We start from the raw sequence: 20,572 nt of genomic DNA on the forward strand, positions 1-20,572 counted from the left end.
GCTTGTAACAGGCAGTCGTCCAGGTAAGGGAACATTTGAATTCCCTGAAGCCTGCAATGAGCAATTACTGATGCCAGGCATTTCGTGAATACTCTGGGCGCAGTAGATAAGCCAAAGGGCAATGCTGAGAATTGATAATGCTCTGATCCTGCAAGAAATCTGAGGTATCTTCTGCAATTTGGTCGTATGGGGACGTGCAGGTATGCCTCCTTGAGATCTAGAGTTACCAGCCAAGACTCCTTGCCCAGCATGGGAAGAAGCTGCTGTAGGGTCAGCATTTTGAATTTTGGAACAATGAGGTATGTGTTTAAAGCGGACAGGTCGAGAATAGGTCTCCATTGGTTTTCTTTTCTTGGTACCAGGAAGAGTCTGGAGTAAAATCCTTGTCCTTGTTCCATAGATGGTACCCTTTCTACAGCTCTCATCCTTAGTGAGTTATTTGTTGTAGAGCTTCTGTCTTCTGATTTGGAGGTAGGTTTGGCATTCCTCTCTTCCTTGGCAGAGTATGGAAGTGAAACCTGTAACCTTGGTCTATTGTCTGTAAAATCCATTTGTCTCCTGTGATGTAATGCCAGTTTACTGAAAATAAGGCTAGCTTCCCGCCTAAGGGTGCCTCTAGTTGTTCCCTGGTAGGCGGTGCCAGAGCCAAGTCACTGTGATTGTCCTGTGGAAGTGGTGGTGGCTGGATCTGTGGCTGTACCTCGCTGGTTGTTAGCCTACCACTGACTACCCCTGTAGGCACCTCTGGATTGACCCCTGCCTCTTGAGCGCCTATTCCTGCCTCTCGGAGCTCTGGAGGTGTCTGGAAAGGACCAATTCTTGGAAGGCCAGTTCCTGCTAAAACTTGGAGGCTGGACCTGCAATAAATCCTTGACTGTCTGGACAGATTTTGCTTCCTCTTCCACCTTCAGCACCTGCTGTGCAGGGGAGCCAAACAAATTGAGCTTATCCATGGGAGCATCTAGGAGCTTTGATTTTACATGGTCTGGTAAGGACTGCTCTTTTAACCATGCATGACTTCTGATCACTGTGCCAGTCATGGCTGATCTAAAGGAGGCCTCCAGTGCGTCATAGCCGCATTTTAAGGAATGATTACTGACCTGCTGAATGTTATGGACCATTTCCTGTACAGATTTTTTGTCTAATGGTTCATCCGAGGACAGTTTTTTAGTTAACTGGTCTAACAAATTCCTGATACTGAATCATGTGGAATTGACAGTTCAAGGCCCTAGCTGAAAGAGTAGCAGAAGTGTAAACTTTTTTACCCCATCTCTCTAAAGACCTAGATTCCCTTTCGGAGGGGAGGGGGTTTTTGGTAGAGGTAGCTGCTACAGCCTTGGGTCCCTGGGAGATAGTTTCGGGATCTGCAAAAGGGGCCTTATACAAATGATAATGTGTGTCCGGAACCCTGTAGTACCTATCGGGCTTAGCAGGGGCTGGAGGAAGAGAATCAGGAGCAGTACAAGCATCATCCACAACAGTAAGTACTGGAGGAATAGCTAAAGGCCTATGCTGTGGCAAATGCAAAAAGGTTCTAAGCCTTTTTCTAGAGTCTGAAAAATCCTGGCCCTGCCATTGAAATTGTTCCCTCATAGCATGCAAGGTTTCCCCAAAAGAAAATTCCTCAGGCGGAGAGGCAGAAGGGATGGACTCTTCTGCATCAGAGTCCTCATAAGGAGAAAAAGGGGCCTCTGGAGGGTTTGAATTAGCTGATTCATCAGATGAGCCATCTGAAGAAACTGGCTCAGGGGGCTCTACTCTAGTCCTCTTCTCTGGAGGTGGGTGAGAGGCCCTGTCTGGATGTGGTTGGGATCCCCGGATCAAAGAAATGAGATCCTCTGCTAGACTAAGCATTTGTGAACTATAACTAGGCCTGTGAGAAGGGGTCTTAGCAGGCACAGTTTTGGTAGTTTTTGCTGCTTTAGCCCTGGCAAAGGCCTTAATCGACATGGATGCAGGAGGCCTAGCAGCTCCACGTGCAGGGGTAGAAATATCCAAAGGGATAGTATCAGATAAATCCTGTGAACCTGTAAGAGCAGGTGGGATTTCAGTAGCAGTTTCAGCCAAGCTGGAAGAGGCCTCGGTAAGTGGCAAGCTTTCGGCCGAAGGAAGAACCGTGGACTCTGTTTCAGCCGAAACAGAGACACTCGCGGTAGGCTTAACCGCGGTTTCGGCCGAAACCGCGGACCGCGAGTGTCGGTCCTTTTCCTTGCGTTTTTTAGAAATTTGCGCAGTCGGAGCATCCGACGGCATAATGTAAGCAAAAGCGGAGCCGAAAAACTCTTCAGCAAATTGACCGACGTCTAAGCTTCAGTCGGTTGAAAGAAGCACAGGCTAGACAAGCTGCTACGTCGTGGTCTGGGCCTAAGCAAGGTAAGCAGTAAGAGTGGAAATCTTTATGAGGTATTTGTTTCCCACAAGTTAAACAGTTATTCACTTTTTCTGACATCGGCTGAGGCAAGAAAGAGTCCCCAACGGGGTACTTAGCTTTTTAGAAGTCGTCAGTACTTGTAGTAGTAATCTCTGGTTCTTACCGACCGACCGGCACTTGCGAACAGCTTCTGCTTCGGGCACCACGCGGCAAGAAAGACTGAGGAAAATGGCCCGAAGAACTGCAGCTATGACGTCGGGTGAAGTGCGACACCAGCCGAGGCCAGACCCAGACTTTGGAATCCGGCCGACCGAAGGGCTGCCTGACGACAGGACAACCCATTTGTAAGGACTGCAGATGCATCCTTGAAGGACATCTGGTAAATTAATAGATTGATTGATATTGGGCTCAGAAGCAACTTTGGGTAGAAAGGAGGGATTGGCCCTGAGGGAAACTATCTTCATGGAAGACCAAGTATGGAGGTTTGGCGCAAAGAGCTTGAAGCTCTGAAACCCTTCTAGCCGAAGTGATAGCAATGAGAAAGGCAGTCTAAGATAAATATTTTAGATCCACCGAAGCTGCAGGTTCAAACGGAGGGGCCGTCAGAGACTGGAGCACAAGGGTTAAATCCCATGGAGGGACTGCGTCTTTAACCGGAGGCCTTAAGAGGAAAGTGCCTTTTAAGAAAGTCTTGCATAATTTGGAAGAGGCTAAGGGACCGAGATCACTTCCCACATGATAATGGGAAATCGTGGCTAACTGGACTTTGACCGTAGAAGAGCTAGCACCTTGATCGAATAAAGTTGACAAAAATTCTAACACTGCTGGTATCGGAGCTGTAAAGGGATCCAATTTTCTATGCTCCGCCCAGATTGTAAAGTGTTTCCATTAGCTGTTATAAACCTTTCATGTAGAAGGTTTATGAGCAGCTACTAAAATAGCCTTAACAGAGGACGAGATACCGGTAGTCCTAGCTATTACTGGAACTGGATCAACCAAGCTGTGATCTTGAGGTTGTCCAGATTCAGGGTTGATAATCCTGGTGGGTGAAAGCAGATCCGGGGTGGGATCTAGAATCCATGGAGGATTCATTAGATGAGACCACAGGCATGGGAACCACGTTTGACGAGGCCAGAATGGGGCTACGAGGATCACTCTGCTCCCCAACAGACGGGCTTTCTGCAAGAATTTTACCATTAGGGGAAGAGGGGGATAAGCATAAAGTAGACCGGATGGCCAAACATACACCAGAGCGCCTCTGGGGGATTCCCCTGGTGGGGGAATTAGAGCGAATTAGTCGCTGCACTTTGCATTCGAAGGAGACGCGAAGAGATCACAGCAAGGTTGACCCCACTTGAGGAAGATTTGCTTTGCTATTCTGGGGTTCAGAGACCACTCGTACGGTGAGAGGATGGTTCGACTCAGCCTGTCTGCCAAAATGTTTGACAGACCCGGAATGTGCGTCGCTATGTGAAAGCGGTTGGTGGAGATTGCCCATTCCCAAACTCTCATGGCCTCTCGACAAAGTAGGTAGGATCTGGTTCCCCCCCGTTTGTTGATATACCAGACCACTGACATGCTGTCTGTCTGAACTGAAACTGTCCCTAAGGGAAGAAGGGCCTGGAGTGCTTGCAACACCAAAAGCACCACTCTCATCTCTAGGACACTGATATGCAACAAGGTCTCTGAATGGGTCCACGTGCCTTGGACGGTTCTGCCCATACAGTGCCCCCCCAGGCGAGAAGCATCCATGGTCACTGTGGCTACAGGTGGGGACATAGAAAAGGGATGCCCTTTCTAGAGGTCCGTGGACTGGATCCACCAGAGCAGGGATTTCCTGCAAACCCTGCTGAGGGAAATGGGTGAACTCAGTGGATGTTGCAGGATGGGCCATTGAACCTGCAAGGTCCATTGTAGTATCCTCATGTTCAAGCACGCTAAAGGTAGCAGTTTGATTGTTGCTGCCATGGAACCTAGAGCCCTCAGAACCAATTCCACTGGAGGAGCAGAGGATTGTAGAAGGGCCAGTACGTGGAGCTTCAGAGTTCGAAGCCTGTCTGGAGTTAAGAAGACTTTCAATAGGTTTGTGTCTAACCTGGCTCCTATGAAGTCTAAGATCTGGGTTGGTTGAAGGGAAGATTTCTTGAGGTTGCGATTCCCAGCCGGAAGGACAAAGGAAGTAATTTCTGGCTGAACATAGTAGATGCCTGGTGGGGGCGGTCAGGAGCCAGTCGTCCAGGCACAGAAAGACCTGTATTCCCTGGAGTCTCAGGTGGGCCGCTACAACTGCCAAAACCTTGGTTAACACCCTGGGGGCTGTGGCGAGACCAAAGGGAAGGGCCCTGAACTGGTAGTGGCTGGCTCCTAGCCGGAAGCGGAGAAACCTTCTGGATCTTCTGTCCATCAAAATGTGGTAGTACGCATCCTTGAGGTTTATCGAGCACATCCAGTCGTTCTCCTGTAAGAGTGGGAGAATGGATTGAATGGTGACCATCCGGAACTTCTCTTTGGCCCCTGACAGGTTTAGAAAGGACAGGTCAAGGATTGGCCTCAAGTCCCCCGTCTTTTTTGGCACCAGAAATAATCTGGAGTAAAAGCCCGATCTGGATTGATCTGGGGGGGCATTGCTGGATCGCTCCTTTTTCTGGCAGCTGGCTTATTTCTGCGGCTGCTACAGCCTCCCTTTGATTGGGTGGGACACCGGGGAGGCTCCGGGGTCTGAGAGGGGGATACAGAAAGGGAATTTTGTGATCTCTGGATATGATTCGAAGCACCCAACAATCTGTTGTAATGGACTCCCAAACTGCTAGGTGCCTCGAGAAGCGCCCCCCGACTGCCTCCAGAGTGGAATAGTCGGGTAACCCTTCAGGGCTGCTGCGTGGGCCAATTAGAAAAGGGTTCTCTCTACCCGAAATTCTTCGGTCCCCCTCTGCCTCTGGGCCTGCGTCCACCCTGTCCTCCTCTGCCTCTGAAGGACGAGGGGTCCAGAGCAAAACAGGGCTGTTGAGACTTCCAGAACCACATCTTCTTTTGTCCCCTTTGGCTCCTGGAGAATGACCTCTGTAGAGCCGAGAAGCGGACTCAGACGGCAGACGTCTTCCCTACTTTCTCGCTCTGGACCAGCGTGTCGCGGATGGTCTTGCCAAATAGCGAAGAACCGTCAAATGGGGCATTTGCGAAGGATGCCTTGAAGGGTTCTGCAAAATCGCAAAGGCGGAGCCAAGCATGTCGTCATAAGACTATGCCCGCTCAGCTAGCTCTAGCGGCTCCTTCCATGGCATGGGAATGGAGCCGCATAGAGGTGTTCGAAATGGACTTGAGTGACCATTTGAGCTGAGAATACCTTATCCTCGGCCGACATGGACTCTGGGGGCGACCCGACGTATTCCTTGATGAGATCCCGCTTTAGTCGTATCACGTGTGCCATATAATTCAGCGACCTTACGGAGAAGGTAGCTGAAGCGAACTTCCGCTTCCCCAGGTGGTCCATCATCCGAGACTCCTTGTTGGGAGGGTGGACCAAGGATCTCTCCTGGGCTAGTTCCTTCTTGGTGGCGGCCGCCACCAACATGGCATCTACTGGAGCACCCTTGCTCCAAACAGTCCTATCAGTGAGGGGACTGAGGATTCTATCTGGTCTCTTAGGAATGGGCTCCACAGTGTCCGGTTCCTTCCATGCCCTGGTAGTAATCAGATCTACCAGGGGATCGGCGGGAGGGGATACCCAAGAGGTAGATGTGCCTGGGTCAAACGCCTCCAGAAACAGAGTCATCAGAGGAAGGTTTTTGGGCTGACCACGCCCCTCTAATCCGAAGCATTTCCATGATGTCTCCGAAGGAGACGACCTCGCGGGGTGACCTTAGGGAACTTTCCCCTTCCTCCAAGTCCATGTCCTCAGTCAAGGACTCAGGTGAGTCCAAGTGCCTCCTCTTGCACTTGCGTTTGTGAGGAACCTCCTGGGGAGGGCTGTCAGAAGAGGCCTCACCAACCACATCTTGTTCCTTCAAGGGAACCATATGGGATGTAGGCGCAGGCTGTCCCTGGGGCCAGGTGATGGAAGGTAGGCCCGTCAGAGAGAGTGCAGGGTGGAACCATAGAAGGAGCCTGGGGCCTCGAATCCCTCGACAATATCCTCTCCACAACATCGAATGCCGAAGGAGAACTGCTCTCTCTTGGATCCGACAGCAGTCCCCTCGGATCCGATATGTGGATCAGAGCAGTCAGCGAAGCAATCGGATACGAAGGGCCAGTATGCTCCGACCGAGACGGAGCCGAAGACACACTGATACCTCCGGATCAGAAGCTCGGATCCGAAAAGGGACCAGACAAACTCGAGGGTGCGGTTGGAGCCGAAGTATGAGGTACTATTGGCACCGAACCTCCCCGCGGCTCCTATGCAACCCAGATCCGAAGGCTCCGAACCCCGAAAGTGGGTCGGAGAAGGAGCACTCCCATCTGCAGCTGGGCCTGGAGGAACCTACGCATCATCCGGTCCATATCTGCATCGGACAAGCTTCGGGAGGACCTAGAAGAGGCCACCGATGCGGGCCGGGAGTGCTGCCTTGATGACCTCTAAGGCGACTGGGTCTCCTCCTCCGGCTCCAGGGAGAAATGAGGTGAATCAAGCCGGGAAGGAGAAGGCCCGGAAGCCCTGGGAGAAGCTGCTTGTTTAGCCGGTGGAGCCGATGAAGAAGACTCGGCCTGCCGCTTGTGATGTCTCTTTTTACCTCTCCCTCCTTGCTTCCCTCTCCTCCTGGCCTAAGGTGGGAGGATGAGTCCCGGCCAGGGGAGCAGGGATGGAAGGAGGCACTGCCGCGGCAGGTGCCACGGAGGGAGAGGAGGACGACGAAGTCAAGTCCGGGGGCAAAAGTCACGCCAGAATCAACTTCGACCTCCTGTCCTTTAGGGCACTGGGGTTGAAGGCTGCACAAATAGTGCAGCCTGAGGAGAGGTGGTCAACCCCAAGGCAGATAACACACAGTGTGGCCATCCGCTGGGGATAGCTTATGGCCACACAGTGCATTTAGAGAAGGTTTTTGGGGCTTCAGACAGTCTAAAAACACAAGGCCCAACACACACTCCTTCACACACGGGGGGGGGGGGGGGGGGGGATTAAACTACACTAGAGATAAGTTAAATTTTAGAACTAAAAATTCTAACTGGGAAACAACACACAACAGCAATTTAGCTACAAGAAATAAAAGAGTAGTTAAATAAGGATTTTTTTTTCACACTAAACGACTAACTCCCACGCCTGGAACTCATTCTAAGCTGCTGATTCAACCGCGGCAAACGAGATATGGGGTCAGAGAGGGATGGCAGGGGATTATGGGTAACGGGGGGAGGAGCTTGGAGCTCAGATCTTAGCTGATTAAAGCTGCCGGCTCGGATCCGATATGGATCAGATACCCACAGGTTGATGAACAAATGAAGTTAACTACTTCAGATCGAAAATTTCAGGAGTCGGCTGACCGGCACTTGCGAACTGCTTCTGCTTCAGGCACTGCACAGCAAGAAAGACTGATGTAATGGTGTCAGCTGCATGCTTTCTACCCTTGACTACCTGACGTCATGGAAGATGAGACAGCAACCAATGCAGGACCCAAGACTTTGATAATCAGGCCGAATGAGGGCTACCTGCAAGCAGATAACCCCAAATGTAATGACTGCAACAGTGAAAGACTAAGAACATCAGAAGTATGCACTTACTTCCCAAATCTATGAAAGGCTCCCCCATCTTTATCTGAAGAGACTGGGTTTGAAGCCAAAATCAAACTTCCTTAACTAAAGGAAATAACTGGTGGATCCATCACAGGACAGCTGAAAATGTACTTGCCGGTCTGTGGCATTTTGAAATCCTCCTTGGCTTCTTAGCAGTGGCAGTCAGTCTGTTGAAATACTAGCGACATTAAAAGCATGAACAAGAGTGCCTTTTACAGGGAGAATTGCAGAAGGATTAGTAATATATAGCTGTAAAAGCTTGTAATACCGTCTTTGGTGTCGAATTTAAATTTTCCTTCAACTGGAAGAGATCCTTCATCTTAGCAATAGTACCTGCAAATAGAGTTTCCTCTACAAAAGAGCCACAGGAAATGCTTCTCTCCAACTGAAGGAATCAGGGGAAGACACCAGAGTAATATTGTCTAAACCAGTCTCTTCCAAATCACACAGGCATTCAATCTCTTACTTTCAAGAGGAAGAGGCAAACTAAAGACTGAAGAGCCTTAAATGGCACTTCACAAACTTTAGAAATGGTTTTCAGTGACTTCTGGGTTTCTAAAGAGCAACATACATTGCACACAGGAGGCTAAATTCTGGACGATGCAACTCCTCCGTAACCTGGATGCATAACCATGAACAAACAAGGCTTCCTTTTCAGATGAAATGGAATGCCTGGCCTTAAAGGACATGCCATCCTCTTGACCCTTAGTGGCATCTCTGAGGAACATGAGGGGCTGGAAGCAGGAGATGGATGGCCGCAGGACTCCAAAGGGGTACAGCAGATACAAACGAAGGCCAGGAGACAAAAGGAACTAGCAGCCATTTCAAGTCACTTCTCTGAATTCTTTCCAAACTGTAAAGAGCAAGTCTGAGATACCAGCATCAGGATTCATTGCAGATTTGATTAAAATCTTCAGGTTCTAGTTCTCAAGAAAAACACTGAGAGAATAGAACTAACTTCTAATAGTTTTAAGAGTAAAGGAATGGCAACGACAGGCATTAAAATTAGTGATTTTCGCCCAAGCAAAAAAGACAAGCTATGTGGGAGTGCAAAGACAGTCTGCCACAAGTCTACCACACAAACACTTCCTTTTCTCTTAGACATGAGATGCAACAACTTCTCTCAAAAACAAAGACCCCAATGGGGTACTTATCTGCCCAAAAGTTTTATTCCAAAGCTCACCGCCTAATAACTGACGATGTAGATAAGACTATGTTTATCAACAATAAGAAAGTTCTGAGGCTGTGTGTTTGCAAATCTTTTCTACTGGCACACTTGTGCCTCAAATGCAAGCTGCATTTATATATTACTCAGGCCAAACTTGCTACTGCAGAGACTTAAACACCACCAAAGCAGTATTCCCAAAAGTGCTCTACCAGTAACCCTCTTTCTCGTGGTGACAGTGGAGAGAGACTGGGAAGTAGCAGATTGCCCTCCACCAAATGAACAAGCTGCTTTAAAAAAAAAAAAAAAAAAAAAAAAAAAACTTTCAAGCTCTAGCTTTTCAGCTGGTGCAAATCATCCTGAAATGTGGGAAGTCAGGATCATACATTGCTTAGCCCTACTAAATCATGAGTAACACAAGCAGATAAAAGGACAGGCATATTTCAAAGCTGAACACAACTCCGACTTGACTGAAATGCAGTTCAGGGAACAGCATCTGTACACAAACTGCTAAAGTTGCACAGGATGATCAAGTAGCCAGCAGGCAAACTGAAAACGTATTCCTTTCGTTCCATACCTGCATTTATCTTCTCAGCAATCTGTTCCATAGTCAGCTTACGGTCTGTCATGTGTTTGCGGTCCAACTCGATGCGAAGCAGCCAAGGAGAAATACGGGTCACATCAAAGTCCGGCATCTCATAGTACACATTAACCCACTCTTGGTCTTCAGCCACCACAGTGTTCTGAGGGTTCGGGTCATAATAAATGGCAGTGTTGGCAGTCACTTTCCTCAACGTTGTGTGCTCCAGTCTACAGAGAATATCCTGTGGAGACAAAGTTTAGACTTGTATCTGCAAAACGAATTAAAAAATATTATACCAAATTAGACTCCAGAATCTTACCTTAGCCCGCTCTGCATCTCTTGCAGACTGCCCTAGCAAATATACAGTGAGAGAAGGAGTCTTAGGCTTCTTAGATATATTGATCAATTCTTTGAGACGGGGCACACCCAAGGTGACATTCTTGGCAGACACACCAGCATAATGGAAAGTGTTCAAAGTCATCTGTGTAGCTGGCTCACCCAGTGACTGTGCAGCCAATGCTCCCACCATCTCGCCTGGATGTGCCTGAATATAGAAAAAAAAATATTGCTGTAGCCAAAAGAAATGTTTCTAAACAAAATTCAAAAACTAGTAAGTTGAACATTCGGTAAGATTTCTACTGAAAAACATTTAAAACACTTAATTTTTATTTCACAACACCTTTTCACATTTCAACACACTCGCATAATGTGGTAAAAAATAGTACAGTTGTGTACACTTACCATAAATGTAGATGTTAAGAGTGTATTTACAGTTGCAGTCATTACACTTGGGTTATCTGCTTGCAGGAATAAGAGACTTTGTATTTCTGAGTCGGATGCGGTCGCTCCAGGACTGACGTCAGAGGTATAAAAACAGGCATCCTATGCCATTACATCAGTTTTTCTTGCCCTAAATGTCAGCAGCCCCCCAAATAGGGAGCTAGGTTATGGTGGGGAACACCGCAAGTAAAAAGTAAACACCAACACCAATACCAATACCCCAGAAGGGGTTAGTAATAGCCATAGATAGGAAAGAGAGAAAACCAGGGGGCTGGAGGGAAACCAGGACTGCAACAGTGAATACACTAACATCTACATTTATGGTAAGTGTACACAACTGTACTATGTCCTTCGTGTTTCACTGCTGCAGTCATCACACTTGGGTGGATTCCCAAAGCTGAAGGGTGGAGGCAGTCAAGAAGAGTTAGGGCTGGCTAGTATGCCTTGCAGGATTGCTGTAGCAAATCTTGCCCTGGATGAGGAAAAGATAGGCAGGTGGTAATGCTTGGTGAAGGTGTGTACAGAACTCCAGGTAGCAGCCTCCAGGATATCCCTGGTAGGGTCTCACCTGAGAAACGCTGCAGAGGTAGTTGTTGCCCTAGAGGAATATGTTGACCCCCTCAGGGGTTGGTTTCCCATGGTGCTGGTAGCAGAAATGGATGCAGTATGCTATCCATTAGGAAATGGGTCATTTTGAAATGGCCTTGCCCTCCGCCCCTGTTGCAATGCTGACTAGTAACTGGTTGATTTTCTGAAGGGCTTAGTCCTAAGGTAGAATCTGAGCTGTCTGTGCACGTCCAAGGAGTGCAGGATCCTTTCCCCTTTATTTTGAGGATTAGGGAAGAAGGTTGGCAAATGGATGGATTGACAGAGCCACAGTGGACACAAAGGAAGGGTTGGTCCCGAGGGAAACCCTGTCAGCAAGGAAAATAATGATGGGTTCCACAGCCATGAGTGCTTGTAGCTCAGACACTTCTTAGCTGAAGAGATGGCTAGAAGCAAGGCTGTTTTCTGAGAGAGAAATTTAACTCTGCTGATGCAGCAGGTTCAAAGTGGGGGAAGCGTGAGCTTTTCCAGTACAAAGTTAAGGTCCCAAGCAGGGGTGGGTGCTCTCCTTGGTGGCCTTAAGTTGTTTGCCCCTCTCAGGAACAGTTTGATAAGTGTGTGTGAGAAGAGAGGTGGCTCAGTGTTGCAATGAGCAGAAATGGCTGAGGCATGTATCTTAATGGAGGAGAACGACAGATTATCTAGCAGATCTACTCCACAAAGGCCTAAGATAAGAGGCAGAGAGGGCAGTGCTGTCTTCTCCTTTAGATTGAATCCATGAGCAGAACCTTTTCCACTTATCAGCATAGGATTTTCTTGTACTGGGTCTTCTGGCTTCAAGGATGACGTCCAGCACCTGCTTGCTTAGCGTTGTTGGGGGAGAATTCAAAGAGTAAGCCAGGCTGCAAGATTTTGGGTTTGCAGTTGTGGATGCAAAATCTGTTCCTCCTGCTGACAGGAGGGTTGGATTCTGGTGTAGGTGCCAGGGTGGCACCAATGTCAGGCTGCGCAGGAGTGGGTACCAGTGCTGGCATGGCCAGTCCAGGGCAATCAGAACTGTCCTTGGTCTGTCATGCTTTATCTTGAGTAATACTCTTGAAAGGAGGGGTAGAGGGGGAAAGGCAGAGATGGACAGATTTACCCACTGAAAAGATAGGGTATCCACTTTCTAGGCCCTACTTTGAGGAATCCTGGTGCAGAATTTGCTGAGCTGGTGGTTGTAGGGGGAGGCAAAGAGATCCACCTCTGAGGTCACCCATTTCTAATCAGAAGGTTGTAGGTGCTGTGCTCCAACTGCCACTCGTGTGGGTCTACGAGATTTCTGCTTAAGTCGTCTAACAGTAAGTTTTGTTTGCCTGGCAGGAATTGAGCTTGCAGATGGACTTGAATGTCCAAGACCATGCTCCACAGGGCCATGGTTAGCCTGCAGAGTGGGTAGGAATGGGTTCCCCCCTGCTTGTTGATGTACCACATAACTGTGGTGTTGTCGTCCAGGAAAAATTAGAGATCTGAAAGCTGTCAGGGCATTCTGTACAGCTAGCATCTCTTTTTGGTTGATGTGCAGATGAATTTGACTTGGGCTCCAGTGGCCCTGAATACATTTTCCACCCATGTGTGGCCCCAGGCATAGTCTGATGCATCTCTGGTTAGGATCTGGGCAGCTTGGGGTTGAGTAAATGTCAGCCCCTTGTTGTGGTCGCATGCTTCTGCCCACCAAAGGAACTCTGTCCTTAGACAGGGTATGATAGAAGTGACCGTTTCCAGGTCCTGAGAATGTTGGCACCAAAGACTTAAGTACCACTGGAGTTTCCTCATACGCAGTCCTGCATATGGAATCAGCAGTATACATGAGGCCATGAACCCTAGGGCTTGCAATATTTTTCTTTTGCAGACAGCTGGGTGCTGGTGGCCATTTGTTTGAAATAGTCTGTCAGACTTGTTTTTCTGAGGTGAGGAATGCCATCTGGGAAGCTGTGTCGAAGCTTTTGACTGGGTACCAGTTTTGATTTGTTTTCGCTGATATTGTACCCTAAAGAGATGAGAAGGTTTTTCACAAATGCCAGGTGCTGCAGCAGCAATTCCTGACTGCCTGCCTGAATCAAGCAGTCGTCCAAGTATGGGTAAATTTGGATATTTCTCTGCCTGCAGTACGCAATGGCTGCAGCCAGGCATTTTGTGAATACTCTGGGTGCAGTAGATAAGCCAAAGGGAAGTGAAGAGAACTGATAATGCATAAACCCTGCCCTGAAACGTAAATACTTCCTGCATGGATTCCCTTACGGGGATATGCAGATATGCTTCCTTGAAGTCTAGGGTGACTAACCTAGGCATCCTTGGCTAGCACAGGAAGAAGCTGCTGCAGGGTAAGCATTTTGAATTTTGATACCACCAGGAAGGAGTTGAGAATGGAAAGATCCGGGATAGAGTGCCAAAAGCCTTCTTTCCTGGGTACTAGGAAGAGTCTGGAGTAGAATCCTTGACCCCTCTCTGTTCTACTGGAACCAGCTGAATGGTTCTGACATTGAGTAGGGAAAGTACTTGGTTTTGAGCCTCTGCCCATTGGTTTGGAGGAAGGTCTGAAAACCCGCTTGGGGTTGGCAGTGAATGGAAGTAAAATTCGTACCCCTGGGATATAATGTTAAGGACCCACCAGTCCTGTGTGATGGACATCCAGTTTTTTGCATGAAGGGCAAGTTTTCCTCCTAAGGGCACAAGCAATTGGGCAGGACTGGGGAGTGGAGTAATTCAGTCATTGTGAGCTTTTTCTGTAAGAAGATGGCTTACCACTCCCTGACTTTAGGGGTGGGGGCACTCCATTGCTTAGATCTCTGCATAACCTGAGACTGTAGTCTGGGTGTCTGTTTTCCCTGGGTCTGGTTTGAGAAGGGCTGGAAAGGACCAGTGTTTGGAAGGGCAATGCCTACTGAATCTAGGGCGGTTGCACTTGTAAGAATTCTTTACTAGTTTGCAAAGACTTAGCTTTTTCTTCCATCTTTTTTAACAACCTCTTCTGCTTTGTTGCCCGACAGTCCTTATTCAAAGGAGCGTTTAGTAACTTTGACTTGACATGGTCTGGCAAGGTCTGCTCCTTCAGCCAAGCATGTCTTCTCAGTACAGAGCCAGTGACAGCTGTCAGACAAGATGCGTCTAGGGCGTCAACGCCAGACTGCCAAGTATGCTTGCTGATTTGGCTTGCAGAGTGCATAAAGCTCCTGCAATTCTTTATTTTCTGCACAGTCTGCAAATGTTGCCACTTTTTGTTTAAAAAGTTCCATAATATGTTGCTGGTATTTCAGCATGTGAAACTGACAATTCAATGACCTAACATCAAGAGTTGCAGGGGTATATACCTTATTACCCCATCTGTCCAGAGCTCTGGAATCCCTGTCTGAAGGGGTGGGATTTTTGGCTGTAGTGGCCCCGATACCTTAAGCCCCCTGGGAAATTATCTCTGGGTCAGCAGTAGGATTCTTGAAAATAAATTTGTGAGACTGGATTCCATAAAATCACCATCCACGACATCCAGGACAAGGGATATTGCTAAGGGCCTGTGTTGAGGCAACTCCAGAAATTCTCAGTCTCTTTTTGGACTGAGGACAGTCTTGGCAGTCCCAGTAGAAATGATCTCGTAAGGTATGCAAAGTTTCACCAAAAGAAAAATGGTCTGGAAGGAATGCAGAGGGAATGGATTCCTCTGCATCTGAATCCTCATAAGCAGATAAGGGCATGTCTTCATAATCAGAAATTTCAGAGTCATCGGACTCCTGGTCGGTAGAAGCTGAAGGGGACTGGACTCAAGTCTCTTAGCAGGGGAAGGTTGACTTCCCCTAATCAGCGTAATAACGTGTTCAGCCATTCTAAACATTTGTTTTTGTGGCATGGGAGCAGGTGCATGTGCTCTGGTCGGTTTTCTTGACGTAGTGCGTACTCTGGGCCTAAGAAACTCTGTAGTTTTGGTTAAAAAAGCCATCTGTCTGAATCTAACATCGGTTGAGCAAGTAACTGCCTCAGAAGCCAGTGTCAGCTCAGCGGCTCCAGACCCATCCAAGGTAGAGACATTTGCAGGTTCCATAGTCGAAGAGTATCACGGCATAGCAGACTCCAAATGGGCCTCAGTAGAGGCCTGCTAATCCAGTGAAGCAGGCATCAGGGGCTGCGAAAGCATCTCAATGGAGTACCGGCGGACTGGCAACTAGCTTAACGAAAGAGTCGACAGCAGTTTTGGACCTATGCGGTCTAAGATTTTTTGGGATATCGGTAGTCGGATGGCTTACCGAAGCCATTTCAGAATACTGTGATCGAGAGCGAAATAATTTAGCGACAAAGTCACACAACAAATGGTTTGGGCGTTAAATAAGGCACAAAAGCGACAGCGAGGGACGTTGTGGTCTGGGCCTAAACAGGTGATGCAGTAAGAATGAAAACCTCTGATGCATTTGCTTTCCACAAGCAAGACAACTGTTAACTTTTTCTGACAGCACTTAGAGCAAGAAAAAAGGATCCCCAATGGGGTACTTAGCTTCAGAAGACTTCAGGATTATTAATTTCTTAAATGAAAACTCAGGTAGCTTCTGACTGGCACTTCCAAAGTGCTTCTGCTTCAGGTTCCTCGGCAAGAAAAACTGATGTCAGCTGCTGTTTTTATACCCCTGACGGCCTGGCATCAGTCCTGCTGCGACAGCATCTGACGCAGAAATACTAAGTCTCTGGTATTCGGGCTGACTGACGGGTTATCTGCTTGCAGGTAGCCAAGTATGATGAGTGCAACAGTGAAACACGAAGATCACCACCAGGGACAAAAGCAGTCATCCCAAATACCAATAAGAAAGGTACAGTTGTGTAAGAAATTAAAACAGATGTCCCACTGATCACTGCTGCAAGTACTCCTGACGTATATGGTCGTCACTGCTGGCATCTGGCCAGGGTACCAAAGTTTTACCCTCTCAAGTTCTCAAAACATGGTCTCAGATCATATGTTTGGTCATGTGTTGGTGTATACAGACAAGTACGAGACTGGATCCTCAAGACCATCTCTAAGCCAGTGGCCTGAATACTACAGACAAAGGAAGACGTATCAGTTAAGAGGGATATAGCTTGAATGGGTAAGAAAGCTCCCTATTAAAGCAAAGGGAGATAAAAATAGGCAAGCTGAAGTGAGGTAGAGAACAGGAAATGGAGGGTGGGATGATACTGCAACAGTGATCAGTAGGATATCTACTGTTATGGCAAGTTTTTACACAAGTGTGCCATGTCCTGGCTGAAATCACTGCAGCTGTATTCCTGACAAATAGGTGATTTCAACAGCTGAAGGATGGCTGGCTACAGCTGTCCAGCAGTCCAGACAGGATTGAACTATCAAAGGCTGACCTGGATCTTGACAAAGCATCAATTTTGCAGTGTTAGCTAAAGAGGTGTACACAGAACCACATGGTCACCGCCAGTTGAAAAGCCCGTAACGAAGCCACTGCCCTAACGGAATGTGCTTTAGGGCAGGGGGCAAGGTGTTACCATAGTGTGAGTAGCGAAGAGAGATAGAATAGTTGTGTAAAATCTTACCATAACCATAGAAGCCCTTCTCTTCCATGTTGCAGTATTCATATTGTGGGATTTCCAGCCCTCAGGCGACCAGACGTCTGCTCCTATACAAAAGCTTAAGCCTGGCTGCCGTAGGTGCGTGGGACGTCACACACACGGCCATAAAACCTTGGAGTATAAATGTGATGTCAGCACGCACAGATCTCAGAAAATACAGTTATGTACACTTACCATAAATGTAGATGTTAAGAGTGTATTCACTGTTGCAGTCATTACATTTGTGTTATCTGCCTGCATGTAAGCCCTCAGCTGGCCTGAATACCAGAGTCTTGGATTCCTGTGTCGGATGCTGTCTCCTCTTCCATGACGTCAGGTCATCAGGGGTATTTGTCAGGTGCCCCACAATGGGAAGCAATTCCATGTTACGGTACACCTCCATCAAAAAGCAAATAAACCAGAAAGCTTAAATGCACTAAACAAGAAGGAAATGTAGAACCAAGAGAAGCTAGGGGGCTGGAGGGAGGGTAACCAGGACTGCAACAGTGAATACACCCGAACATCTATATTTATGTAAGTGTACACAACTGTACTATGTCCTTCGTGTTTCACTGTTGCAGTCATTACATTTGGGTTGATTCCCAAAGCTAAGGAAGGGAGGAGGAAGTTAGAGAGCATTAGGGCCAGCTATTAAGCCCTGCAAGACTGCAGTGGCAAAACCAGCTCTGGATTTAGAAAAAAATAGGCATGTGGTAATGCTTGGTGAAGCTATACACAGAGCTCAAGGTAGCAGCTTCTAGGATGTCCCTGGTAGGGACTCCTCTCAGAAAGACTGTAGAGGTAGATACAGCCCTGGTGGAATGTGATCTTATCCCCCTGTGGGGTAGGTTTTCCATGGTGCTTATAGCAGAAATGAATGCAATGGGCTATCCATTTAGAAATGGTTTGCTTTGAAACAGCCTTCCCCCTCTGCCCCTGCAGCAAAGCCAACTAGCAGCTGTTCAGATTTTCTGAGAGGCTTACTCCTGTCCAAATAAAATCTAAGTTGTCTGTGCACGTCCAAGGAGTGCAGTATTCCATTCTCCTTTGCTTTGTGGTTTTGGGAAAAAAATAGGCAAATTAATGGACTGATTAAGGGCCACACTAAACACCACCTTGGCCATAAAGGAAGGACTGGCCCTGAGGGAAACCCTGTCTGCATGGGAGATACTGAAGGGCTCCACTGCCATGAGGGCCTGTAATTCAGACAATCTTTTTTGCTGAAGTGATGGCTAGAAGGAAAGCTTTTCCAAAACAAAGTTAAGCTCCCAGGCTGGAGTAGGGGCTCGCCAGGGGGTCTTAAATTTTTGGCTCCTAGAAGGAATTGTTTAGCAAGGGGTGAGAGAAGAGGGGTGGTTTAGTATTATAATGTGCTGAAATGGCAGCGGCTTGAATTTTAATTGACAAAAAGGATAGGCCCTTGTGGAGCATTTCTGTTAAGTACTGAAGAATATGAGGTAAGCTGGGCACCGTTGTGCCCATCCCTTGAGTCTGGCTCCAGGAACAATATCTTTTCCACTTTTCAGCATATGATTTTCTAGTACTAGACCTCCTTGCCTCTAGAATGACATCTAGCACCTGCTTACTGAAGGATGCTATTGGAGAGCTCAAGGAATTAGCCAGGCTGCAAGATTTAGGGTTTGAAGCTGAGGGTGCAGAATCTGGCCCACCTGCTGGGACAGCAGGGAAGGTGTCCGCGGTAGGTGCCATGGCTCCAGCAGTGTTATATTGCGCAAGAGGGGGTACCAGTGCTGGCATGGCCAGTCTAGTGCAATCAGTATTGTCCTTGGCTTGTCCTGTTTGATTTTTAGCAGAACCTTTGAGAAGAGACGCAGAGGGGGAAAGGCATAAACAGAGAGGCTTTCCCAGGTAAGGGACAGGGAATCCACTTTCCAAGCTTGACTGTGGAAAGTCCTTGTGCAGAATTTGTCCAATCGGTAGTTCTGAGCGGAGGCAAACAGGTCTATCTTTGGAGTCCCCATTTGTTCCTCAAAAGGTTGAATATTTTTGGTTCCAGTTTCCATTCGTGTGGGTCCATGAGATTTCTGTTTAGGTCATCTGCCAGTGAATTTAGTTTGCCTGGCAAGATTTGAGCTTGTAGGTGCACTTGATAGCTCAAGGCTGTTCCACAGAGCCATGCCTAGTCTGCAAAGAGGGTACGAGTGGGTTCCCCCCCTGCTTGTTTATGTACCACATAACTGTGGTGTTCTGTCTTTACCAATAATTGTCCTAGAAGGATGTTGTCTTTGAAGGCTGCCAGGGAATTCTGAACCGCTAACATTTCTTTTTGGTTGATATGCAGGTGCATCCGTCTCAGGGTCCATTTGCCCTGAATGCACTGCCCTGCCAAGTGAGCCCCCCCATGCATAGTCTGATGCATCTGTTAGGGTTTGGGCGGCAGGGGGTAGAGTGAAAGGGAGCCCCTTGTTGTGGTAGCAGGCCTTTGCCTACCAAAGGAACTCTGTCTTTATACAAGGAATGATAAGAATCATTAATTCCAGGTCCCGAGAATGTTGACACCATAGGCTTTTTAGATACAGTTGTAGTTTCCTCATAAGCAGTCTTGCATATGGAATTAGTAGAACGCAAGAGGCCATGAAACCCAGGGCTTGCAGAATTTTCCTTGCAAATAGCTGGGTCTTTGTGGCCAGTAGTTTGAAATAGATTGTCAAATAAACTTGTTTCTCTGGAGTGAAGAAAGCCATCTGGGAAACTGTATTCCTGTGAGCAAGCTTGAACACAATCTGTTGGCAGGGTACTAGGTGAGACTTCTTTTCGTTTATGGTGTACCCCAGTGAGGTTAGAAGTTTCTTTACGAATACCAAATGTTTTAATAGCAAGTCCTGACTTTTTGCCTGAATCAATCGTTCAGGTATGGGTATATCTGAATATTTCTCTGCCTGCAAAATGCAATGGCTGGAGCTAAACACTAATATCCTGGGCGCAGTAGATAAGCCAAAGGGAAGTGCAGAGAGTGCATGGAGCCTACCCTGAAGCGTTGGTATTTCCTGCAAGATTCCTTTACTGAAATGTGCAGGTAAGCTTCCTTTAAGTCTAAGGTTGCCAACCAGGCATCTTTGCCTAGCATAGGAAGCAGCTGTTGAGGTGTTAGCATTTTGAATTTTGGGATTACCAAAAAGGTGTTTAGAATAGAGAGGTCCAGGATAGGACGCCAGCAGCCATCTTTTCTGGGTACCAGGAAAGGTCTTGAATAAAAACCTTGTCCCCTTTCTTCTGCTGGGACAGGCTGAATAGCCCTGATACACAGAAGAGGGAGAACCTGCTGTTGTTCCTCTGCGCAATAATTTGGGGGTAGGTCTGGTCAACCGTTTGGGGTTGGTAGGGTGTGGAAGTGGAACCTATCCTTGGAAAACTATATTTAAAACCCATTTGTCCTGGGTAATGAGTTCCCAGTTTTTTGCATGCTAGGCGAGCTTTCCTCCTAAGGGAGCAGGCAGTTGAGCAGGGCTTGGAAGGGTTAAGAAGGCATTGTGCCATTTTTCTGTAGGGGGTGTCTCTACTTCCTGCTTTGGAAGTGGGAGCCCCCCACTGCGCTTAGGCCTGTGCGTAGCCTGAGACCGTAACCTAGGTGGTCTGCTGCTCCTGGGTTTGGACTGAAGGCCTGGAAGAGACTGGAAAGGACCAAGTCTTTGAAGGCCAATGCCTACTAAATCTGGGAGGCTGTACTTGTAAGAAATCTAACAGGTTGCATAGATTTAGCTTTTTCCTCCACCTTTTTGTGGAAAACTTCTGCTTTGTTGCCAAACAGGCGGTCTTGATTTAAGGGAGCATCCAGCAATTTAGCTTTAACATGATCTGGCAAGTTTTGCTTTTT

General features: G+C 47.7%; 1 protein-coding gene across 1 annotated transcript in view; it reads right to left on the minus strand.

The window, feature by feature from the left end:
* POLR2A (RNA polymerase II subunit A) overlaps nucleotides 1-20,572 on the minus strand; it is a gene marked incomplete in the record, with an annotated part of 2,048,627 nt that overhangs the window by 636,166 nt on the left and 1,391,889 nt on the right. The window contains 2 exon segments of the mRNA XM_044077036.1: nucleotides 9,835-10,081; nucleotides 10,160-10,384. Of these exon segments, the coding sequence (XP_043932971.1) occupies nucleotides 9,835-10,081; nucleotides 10,160-10,384 (472 nt within the window).

Source organism: Protopterus annectens, chromosome 7.part0 (genome assembly GCF_019279795.1).
Source record: "Protopterus annectens isolate FY-2018-M chromosome 7.part0, PAN1.0, whole genome shotgun sequence".
In the NCBI taxonomy this organism is placed as follows: domain Eukaryota; kingdom Metazoa; phylum Chordata; order Ceratodontiformes; family Protopteridae; genus Protopterus; species Protopterus annectens.